At 54.0% G+C, this 10,000-nt stretch overlaps 1 protein-coding gene across 3 annotated transcripts in view; it reads right to left on the bottom strand.

The window, feature by feature from the left end:
- The window catches only part of lrrc28 (leucine rich repeat containing 28), a 38,245-nt gene that overhangs the window by 22,420 nt on the left and 5,825 nt on the right, over positions 1–10,000 (bottom strand). For all 3 annotated transcript variants that reach the window (XM_082969880.1, XM_082969881.1, XM_082969882.1), the window contains exons 7-8: positions 4,158–4,260; positions 1,720–1,898 (exon numbers count right to left, since the gene is read on the bottom strand). In XM_082969880.1, coding sequence (XP_082826006.1) covers positions 1,720–1,898; positions 4,158–4,260 — 282 coding nt within the window. The remainder of the gene's footprint in view (positions 1–1,719; positions 1,899–4,157; positions 4,261–10,000) is intronic.

The raw sequence follows: 10,000 nt of genomic DNA on the forward strand, positions 1-10,000 counted from the left end.
GAACCATCAATCCGGCAAAGTGTCAATACTGGACTAAGATGGAATCCTACTACACCGACATTGATGCTTGTTGGATGTGGTGGGGCTTGCGAACCATCAATCCGGCAAAGTGTCAATACTGGACTAAGATGGAATCCTACTACACCGACATTGATGCTTGTTGGATGTGGTGGGGCTTGCGAACCATCAATCCGGCAAAGTGTCAATACTGGACTAAGATGGAATCCTACTACACCGACATTGATGCTTGTTGGATGTGGTGGGGCTTGCGAACCATCAATCCGGCAAAGTGTCAATACTGGACTAAGATGGAATCCTACTACACCGACATTGATGCTTGTTGGATGTGGTGGGGCTTGCAAACTATCACGGATTACAAAGGGAAACCCAGCCACGAGCTGCCCAGTGAAGCAAGCTTTACCAAACTAACTAAACGCCTTCTTTGCTCGCTTTGAGGCAACACTGAATCATGCATGAGAGCACAAGCTGTTCCGGATGACCGTGTGATCACGCTATAGTTTCAGTGTGCGATGTATCGTTTCAGTGTGCGATGTATCGTTTCAGTGTGCGATGTCTCGTTTCAGAGCGCGATGTCTCGTTTCAGAGCGCGATGCCTCGTTTCAGAGCGCGATGCCTCGTTTCAGAGCGCGATGCCTCGTTTCAGAGCGCGATGTCTCGTTTCAGAGTGTGATGTCTCGTTTCAGTGTGATGTATCGTTTCAGAGTGTGATGCCTCATTTCAGAGTGTGATGCCTCATTTCAGAGTGTGATGCCTCATTTCAGAGTGTGATGTCTCATTTCAGAGTGTGATGTCTCATTTCAGAGCGTGATGTCTCATTTCAGAGTGTGAAAGTACTGTGTGTGTCCCCCCAAATGGCACCCTATTCTCTAAAAAGCAGTCCACTATATAGGAAATGGGGAGCCATTTCGGACAGAGACAATATTCTATATTATCCCAGAGCTGATGTCACTTCCTTGTCTTCACATTCATCCCCATCAGGATGGAATCTGCTCAATGTCATATTAGATCGCCTCAAATGTTCCGTAGCTGAATTTGGCGTTCCACCAGGCTCGGTGCTAAGACCCCCATTATTATTCTCCCATCTGTACAGCATCTCTATGGTGTGATGAATTAAAGGACACTTCCTGTCTCTATGGTGTAATGAATTAAAGGACACTTCCTGTCTCTACGGTGTGATGAATTAAAGGACACTTCCTGTCTCTACGGTGCGATGAATTAAAGGACACTTCCTGTCTCTACGGTGTGATGAATTAAAGGACACTTCCTGTCTCTACGGTGCGATGAATTAAAGGACACTTCCTGTCTCTACGGTGCGATGAATTAAAGGACACTTCCTATCTCTACGGTGTGATGAATTAAAAGGACACTTCCTGTGTCTATGGTGTGATGAATTAAAGGACACTTCCTGTCTCTACGGTGTGATGAATTAAAGGACACTTCCTGTCTCTACGGTGCGATGAATTAAAGGACACTTCCTGTCTCTACGGTGCGATGAATTAAAGGACACTTCCTGTCTCTACGGTGCGATGAATTAAAGGACACTTCCTGTCTCTACGGTGTGATGAATTAAAGGACACTTCCTGTGTCTATGGTGTGATGAATTAAAGGACACTTCCTGTCTCTACGGTGTGATGAATTAAAGGACACTTCTTGTCCTGAAATATCAGAAGACCCAAGAGGATCAGTGTGTCTCCTCACCTCTGAGTGGCTGTCCACTGTACATGCTGTGCAGGGCCCTCATGGCGAGCTCCTCCAGGGGGCCCACTCGCTCCGTCTCTGAGCCTATAGCCTTCACCTCAGCAGGCAGATGGACAGACACGTCTCCCAGAGACAGAGGCTGGGGCGCCCGGTCAGACACCTGCCCTGACAGACCACACCTGGAGAGAGACACAGCCACAGAGAGACACAGACACAGAGAGAGACAGAGAGAGAGAGACAGACACAGAGAGAGACAGAGAGAGAGAGAGACAGAGAGAGACAGAGACAGAGAGAGACAGAGAGAGAGACAGAGAGAGAGACAGAGAGAGAGACAGAGAGAGACAGAGAGAGACAGAGACAGAGAGAGACAGAGAGAGAGAGAGAGAGACAGACACAGAGAGAGACAGAGAGAGAGAGAGAGACAGAGAGAGACAGAGAGAGAGAGAGACAGAGACAGAGAGAGAGACAGAGAGAGAGACAGAGAGAGACAGATAAAGAAACAGACAGACAGACAGACCAGAGAGACAGAGAGACAGACAGGTTAGACAGACAGACGTCAATGTCTGAGACTCCAATCCAAATTCTGCTATAATACATTCATAGACATAGATTTATCCAATTAAGAAAAAGGTCAGTAAGCAATGAAATGTCGACACAAAATGCTGGAAAAATGATATTCCTTCACAATAAAGCTAAAGAAATGGACGGAGATGTGTCCTTATCCGCCGCAGCCAATCACCGTGTACAGATATAAGGGTTAGGGGCTGTCCTTATCCGCTGCAGCCAATCACCGTGTACAGATATAAGGGTTAGGGGCTGTCCTTATCCGCTGCAGCCAATCACCGTGTACAGATATAAGGGTTAGGGGCTGTCCTTATCCGCCGCAGCCAATCACCGTGTACAGATATAAGGGTTAGGGGCTGTCCTTATCCGCTGCAGCCAATCACCGTGTACAGATATAAGGGTTAGGGGCTGTCCTTATCCGCTGCAGCCAATCACCGTGTACAGATATAAGGGTTAGGGGCTGTCCTTATCCGCCGCAGCCAATCACCGTGTACAGATATAAGGGTTAGGGGCTGTCCTTATCCGCTGCAGCCAATCACCGTGTACAGATATAAGGGTTAGGGGCTGTCCTTATCCGCTGCAGCCAATCACCGTGTACAGATATAAGGGTTAGGGGCTGTCCTTATCCGCTGCAGCCAATCACCGTGTACAGATATAAGGGTTAGGGGCTGTCCTTATCCGCCGCAGCCAATCACCGTGTACAGATATAAGGGTTAGGGGCTGTCCTTATCCGCTGCAGCCAATCACCGTGTACAGATATAAGGGTTAGGGGCTGTCCTTATCCGCCGCAGCCAATCACCGTGTACAGATATAAGGGTTAGGGGCTGTCCTTATCCGCCGCAGCCAATCACCGTGTACAGATATAAGGGTTAGGGGCTGTCCTTATCCGCTGCAGCCAATCACCGTGTACAGATATAAGGGTTAGGGGCTGTCCTTATCCGCTGCAGCCAATCACCGTGTACAGATATAAGGGTTAGGGGCTGTCCTTATCCGCCGCAGCCAATCACCGTGTACAGATATAAGTGTTAGGGGCTGTCCTTATCCGCTGCAGCCAATCACCGTGTACAGATATAAGGGTTAGGGGCTGTCCTTATCCGCCGCAGCCAATCACCGTGTACAGATATAAGGGTTAGGGGCTGTCCTTATCCGCCGCAGCCAATCACCGTGTACAGATATAAGGGTTAGGGGCTGTCCTTATCCGCTGCAGCCAATCACCGTGTACAGATATAAGGGTTAGGGGCTGTCCTTATCCGCTGCAGCCAATCACCGTGTACAGATATAAGGGTTAGGGGCTGTCCTTATCCGCTGCAGCCAATCACCGTGTACAGATATAAGGGTTAGGGGCTGTCCTTATCCGCCGCAGCCAATCACCGTGTACAGATATAAGGGTTAGGGGCTGTCCTTATCCGCTGCAGCCAATCACCGTGTACAGATATAAGGGTTAGGGGCTGTCCTTATCCGCTGCAGCCAATCACCGTGTACAGATATAAGGGTTAGGGGCTGTCCTTATCCGCTGCAGCCAATCACCGTGTACAGATATAAGGGTTAGGGGCTGTCCTTATCCGCCGCAGCCAATCACCGTGTACAGATATAAGGGTTAGGGGCTGTCCTTATCCGCTGCAGCCAATCACCGTGTACAGATATAAGGGTTAGGGGCTGTCCTTATCCGCTGCAGCCAATCACCTTGTAGAGATATAAGGGTTAGGGGCTGTCCTTATCCGCCGCAGCCAATCACCGTGTACAGATATAAGGGTTAGGGGCTGTCCTTATCCGCTGCAGCCAATCACCGTGTACAGATATAAGGGTTAGGGGCTGTCCTTATCCGCCGCAGCCAATCACCGTGTACAGATATAAGGGTTAGGGGCTGTCCTTACCCGCTGCAGCCAATCACCTTGTTGTACAGGTATGAAGGAAGGCCTTTGAGGTGGACGTTGTTGTCAACAAACACAAACTGCAGCTCTCTGGAACGACCCAAATCTGGAACACACACCCAGAATACAATCAGACAGGATCACCTACCACTATCAGACAGGATCACCCAGAATACAATCAGACAGGATCACCTACCACTATCAGACAGGATCACCCAGAATACAATCAGACAGGATCACCTACCACTATCAGACAGGATCACCCAGAATACAATCAGACAGGATCACCTACCATTATCAGACAGGCTCACCTACCATTATCAGACAGGATCACCCAGAATACAATCAGACAGGATCACCTACCATTATCAGACAGGCTCACCTACCATTATCAGACAGGCTCACCTACCATTATCAGACAGGCTCACCTACCATTATCAGACAGGCTCACCTAGCACTATCAGACAGGCTCACCTACCATTATCAGACAGGCTCACCTACCACTATCAGACAGGCTCACCTACCACTATCAGACAGGCTCACCTACCACTATCAGACAGGCTCACCTATCAACAGTCAATGGAAGCCTCTGTAATCCCTGACTGGTCTAACTACTACAGCGCCCATACCTCCCTGGCTGGCTGGCTGGCTGGCCGCCCATACCTCCCTGGCTGGCTGGCTGGCTGGCCGCCCATACCTCCCTGGCTGGCTGGCTGGCTGGCCGCCCATACCTCCCTGGCTGGCTGGCTGGCTGGCTGGCCGCCCATACCTCCCTGGCTGGCTGGCTGGCTGGCCGCCCATACCTCCCTGGCTGGCTGGCTGGCAGCCCATACCTCCCTGGCTGGCTGGCTGGCCGCCCATACCTCCCTGGCTGGCTGGCTGGCCGCCCATACCTCCCTGGCTGGCTGGCCGCCCATACCTCCCTGGCTGGCTGGCCGCCCATACCTCCCTGGCTGGCCGCCCATACCTCCCTGGCTGGCCGCCCATACCTCCCTGGCTGGCCGCCCATACCTCCCTGGCTGGCCGCCCATACCTCCCTGGCTGGCCGCCCATACCTCCCTGGCTGGCTGGCTGGCTGGCCGCCCATACCTCCCTGGCTGGCTGGCTGGCCGCCCATACCTCCCTGGCTGGCTGGCTGGCCGCCCATACCTCCCTGGCTGGCTGGCTGGCCGCCCATACCTCCCTGGCTGGCTGGCTGGCCGCCCATACCTCCCTGGCTGGCTGGCTGGCCGCCCATACCTCCCTGGCTGGCTGGCTGGCCGCCCATACCTCCTGGCTGGCTGGCTGGCCGCCCATACCTCCCTGGCTGGCTGGCCGCCCATACCTCCCTGGCTGGCTGGCTGGCCGCCCATACCTCCCTGGCTGGCTGGCTGGCTGCCCATACCTCCCTGGCTGGCTGGCTACCCATACCTCCCTGGCTGGCTGGCTACCCATACCTCCCTGGCTGGCTGGCCGCCCATAACTCCCTGGCTGGCTGCCCATACCTCCCTGGCTGGCTGGCTACCCATACCTCCCTGGCTGGCCGCCCATACCTCCCTGGCTGGCTGGCTGGCTGCCCATACCTCCCTGGCTGGCTGGCTGGCTGCCCATACCTCCCTGGCTGGCTGGCTGGCTGCCCATACCTCCCTGGCTGGCTGGCTGGCTGCCCATACCTCCCTGGCTGGCTGGCTGGCTGCCCATACCTCCCTGGCTGGCTGGCTGGCTACCCATACCTCCCTGGCTGGCTGGCTGCCCATACCTCCCTGGCTGGCTGCCCATACTTCCCTGGCTGGCTGGCTGGCTGCCCATACCTCCCTGGCTGGCTGGCTGGCTGCCCATACCTCCCTGGCTGGCTGGCTACCCATACCACCCTGGCTGGCTGGCTGCCCATACCTCCCTGGCTGGCTGGCTGCCCATACCTCCCTGGCTGGCTGGCTGCCCATACCTCCCTGGCTGGCTGGCTACCCATACCTCCCTGGCTGGCTGGCTGCCCATACCTCCCTGGCTGGCCGGCTGCCCATACCTCCCTGGCTGGTCTAACTACTACAGCGCCCATACCTCCCTGGCTGGCTGGCCGCCCATACCTCCCTGGCTGGCTGGCTGTGGTGACCTCTGACCCCATACTAACCTAGGGGTAGAGAGGTGAGTTGGTTAGCAGCCCTACTGAGCTGGTTGAGGCTGTGGTGACCTCTGACCCCATACTAACCTAGGGGTAGAGAGGTGAGTTGGTTAGCAGCCCTACTGAGCTGGTTGAGGCTGTGGTGACCTCTGACCCCATACTAACCTAGGGGTAGAGAGGTGAGTTGGTTAGCAGCCCTACTGAGCTGGTTTGAGGCTGTGGTGACCTCTGACCCCATACTAACCTAGGGGTAGAGAGGTGAGTTGGTTAGCAGCCATACTGAGCTGGTTTGAGGCTGTGGTGACCTCTGACCCCATACTAACCTAGGGGTAGAGAGGTGAGTTGGTTAGCAGCCATACTGAGCTGGTTTGAGGCTGTGGTGACCTCTGACCCCATACTAACCTAGGGGTAGAGAGGTGAGTTGGTTAGCAGCCATACTGAGCTGGTTTGAGGCTGTGGTGACCTCTGACCCCATACTAACCTAGGGGTAGAGAGGTGAGTTGGTTAGCAGCCATACTGAGCTGGTTTGAGGCTGTGGTGACCTCTGACCCCATACTAACCTAGGGGTAGAGAGGTGAGTTGGTTAGCAGCCCTACTGAGCTGGTTTGAGGCTGTGGTGACCTCTGACCCCATACTAACCTAGGGGTAGAGAGGTGAGTTGGTTAGCAGCCCTACTGAGCTGGTTTGAGGCTGTGGTGACCTCTGACCCCATACTAACCTAGGGGTAGAGAGGTGAGTTGGTTAGCAGCCATACTGAGCTGGTTTGAGGCTGTGGTGACCTCTGACCCCATACTAACCTAGGGGTAGAGAGGTGAGTTGGTTAGCAGCCATACTGAGCTGGTTTGAGGCTGTGGTGACCTCTGACCCCATACTAACCTAGGGGTAGAGAGGTGAGTTGGTTAGCAGCCATACTGAGCTGGTTTGAGGCTGTGGTGACCTCTGACCCCATACTAACCTAGGGGTAGAGAGGTGAGTTGGTTAGCAGCCATACTGAGCTGGTTTGAGGCTGTGGTGACCTCTGACCCCATACTAACCTAGGGGTAGAGAGGTGAGTTGGTTAGCAGCCCTACTGAGCTGGTTTGAGGCTGTGGTGACCTCTGACCCCATACTAACCTAGGGGTAGAGAGGTGAGTTGGTTAGCAGCCATACTGAGCTGGTTTGAGGCTGTGGTGACCTCTGACCCCATACTAACCTAGGGGTAGAGAGGTGAGTTGGTTAGCAGCCCTACTGAGCTGGTTTGAGGCTGTGGTGACCTCTGACCCCATACTAACCTAGGGGTAGAGAGGTGAGTTGGTTAGCAGCCATACTGAGCTGGTTTGAGGCTGTGGTGACCTCTGACCCCATACTAACCTAGGGGTAGAGAGGTGAGTTGGTTAGCAGCCATACTGAGCTCGTTGAGGCTGTGGTGACCTCTGACCCCATACTAACCTAGGGGTAGAGAGGTGAGTTGGTTAGCAGCCATACTGAGCTCGTTGAGGCTGTGGTGACCTCTGACCCCATACTAACCTAGGGGTAGAGAGGTGAGTTGGTTAGCAGCCCTACTGAGCTGGTTTGAGGCTGTGGTGACCTCTGACCCCATACTAACCTAGGGGTAGAGAGGTGAGTTGGTTAGCAGCCCTACTGAGCTGGTTTGAGGCTGTGGTGACCTCTGACCCCATACTAACCTAGGGGTAGAGAGGTGAGTTGGTTAGCAGCCCTACTGAGCTGGTTTGAGGCTGTGGTGACCTCTGACCCCATACTAACCTAGGGGTAGAGAGGTGAGTTGGTTAGCAGCCCTACTGAGCTGGTTTGAGGCTGTGGTGACCTCTGACCCCATACTAACCTAGGGGTAGAGAGGTGAGTTGGTTAGCAGCCCTACTGAGCTGGTTTGAGGCTGTGGTGACCTCTGACCCCATACTAACCTAGGGGTAGAGAGGTGAGTTGGTTAGCAGCCATACTGAGCTGGTTTGAGGCTGTGGTGACCTCTGACCCCATACTAACCTAGGGGTAGAGAGGTGAGTTGGTTAGCAGCCATACTGAGCTCGTTGAGGCTGTGGTGACCTCTGACCCCATACTAACCTAGGGGTAGAGAGGTGAGTTGGTTAGCAGCCCTACTGAGCTGGTTTGAGGCTGTGGTGACCTCTGACCCCATACTAACCTAGGGGTAGAGAGGTGAGTTGGTTAGCAGCCATACTGAGCTGGTTTGAGGCTGTGGTGACCTCTGACCCCATACTAACCTAGGGGTAGAGAGGTGAGTTGGTTAGCAGCCATACTGAGCTCGTTTGAGGCTGTGGTGACCTCTGACCCCATACTAACCTAGGGGTAGAGAGGTGAGTTGGTTAGCAGCCATACTGAGCTCGTTGAGGCTGTGGTGACCTCTGACCCCATACTAACCTAGGGGTAGAGAGGTGAGTTGGTTAGCAGCCATACTGAGCTGGTTTGAGGCTGTGGTGACCTCTGACCCCATACTAACCTAGGGGTAGAGAGGTGAGTTGGTTAGCAGCCCTACTGAGCTGGTTTGAGGCTGTGGTGACCTCTGACCCCATACTAACCTAGGGGTAGAGAGGTGAGTTGGTTAGCAGCCATACTGAGCTGGTTTGAGGCTGTGGTGACCTCTGACCCCATACTAACCTAGGGGTAGAGAGGTGAGTTGGTTAGCAGCCATACTGAGCTGGTTTGAGGCTGTGGTGACCTCTGACCCCATACTAACCTAGGGGTAGAGAGGTGAGTTGGTTAGCAGCCATACTGAGCTCGTTTGAGGCTGTGGTGACCTCTGACCCCATACTAACCTAGGGGTAGAGAGGTGAGTTGGTTAGCAGCCCTACTGAGCTGGTTTGAGGCTGTGGTGACCTCTGACCCCATACTAACCTAGGGGTAGAGAGGTGAGTTGGTTAGCAGCCCTACTGAGCTGGTTTGAGGCTGTGGTGACCTCTGACCCCATACTAACCTAGGGGTAGAGAGGTGAGTTGGTTAGCAGCCATACTGAGCTGGTTTGAGGCTGTGGTGACCTCTGACCCCATACTAACCTAGGGGTAGAGAGGTGAGTTGGTTAGCAGCCATACTGAGCTGGTTTGAGGCTGTGGTGACCTCTGACCCCATACTAACCTAGGGGTAGAGAGGTGAGTTGGTTAGCAGCCCTACTGAGCTGGTTTGAGGCTGTGGTGACCTCTGACCCCATACTAACCTAGGGGTAGAGAGGTGAGTTGGTTAGCAGCCATACTGAGCTGGTTTGAGGCTGTGGTGACCTCTGACCCCATACTAACCTAGGGGTAGAGAGGTGAGTTGGTTAGCAGCCATACTGAGCTGGTTTGAGGCTGTGGTGACCTCTGACCCCATACTAACCTAGGGGTAGAGAGGTGAGTTGGTTAGCAGCCATACTGAGCTGGTTTGAGGCTGTGGTGACCTCTGACCCCATACTAACCTAGGGGTAGAGAGGTGAGTTGGTTAGCAGCCATACTGAGCTCGTTGAGGCTGTGGTGACCTCTGACCCCATACTAACCTAGGGGTAGAGAGGTGAGTTGGTTAGCAGCCCTACTGAGCTGGTTTGAGGCTGTGGTGACCTCTGACCCCATACTAACCTAGGGGTAGAGAGGTGAGTTGGTTAGCAGCCATACTGAGCTGGTTTGAGGCTGTGGTGACCTCTGACCCCATACTAACCTAGGGGTAGAGAGGTGAGTTGGTTAGCAGCCCTACTGAGCTGGTTTGAGGCTGTGGTGACCTCTGACCCCATACTAACCTAGGGGTAGAGAGGTGAGTTGGTTAGCAGCCA

The sequence above is a fragment of the Salmo salar genome, chromosome 26, assembly GCF_965601325.2.
Source record: "Salmo salar chromosome 26, fSalSal1, whole genome shotgun sequence".
Lineage (NCBI taxonomy): Eukaryota > Metazoa > Chordata > Actinopteri > Salmoniformes > Salmonidae > Salmo > Salmo salar.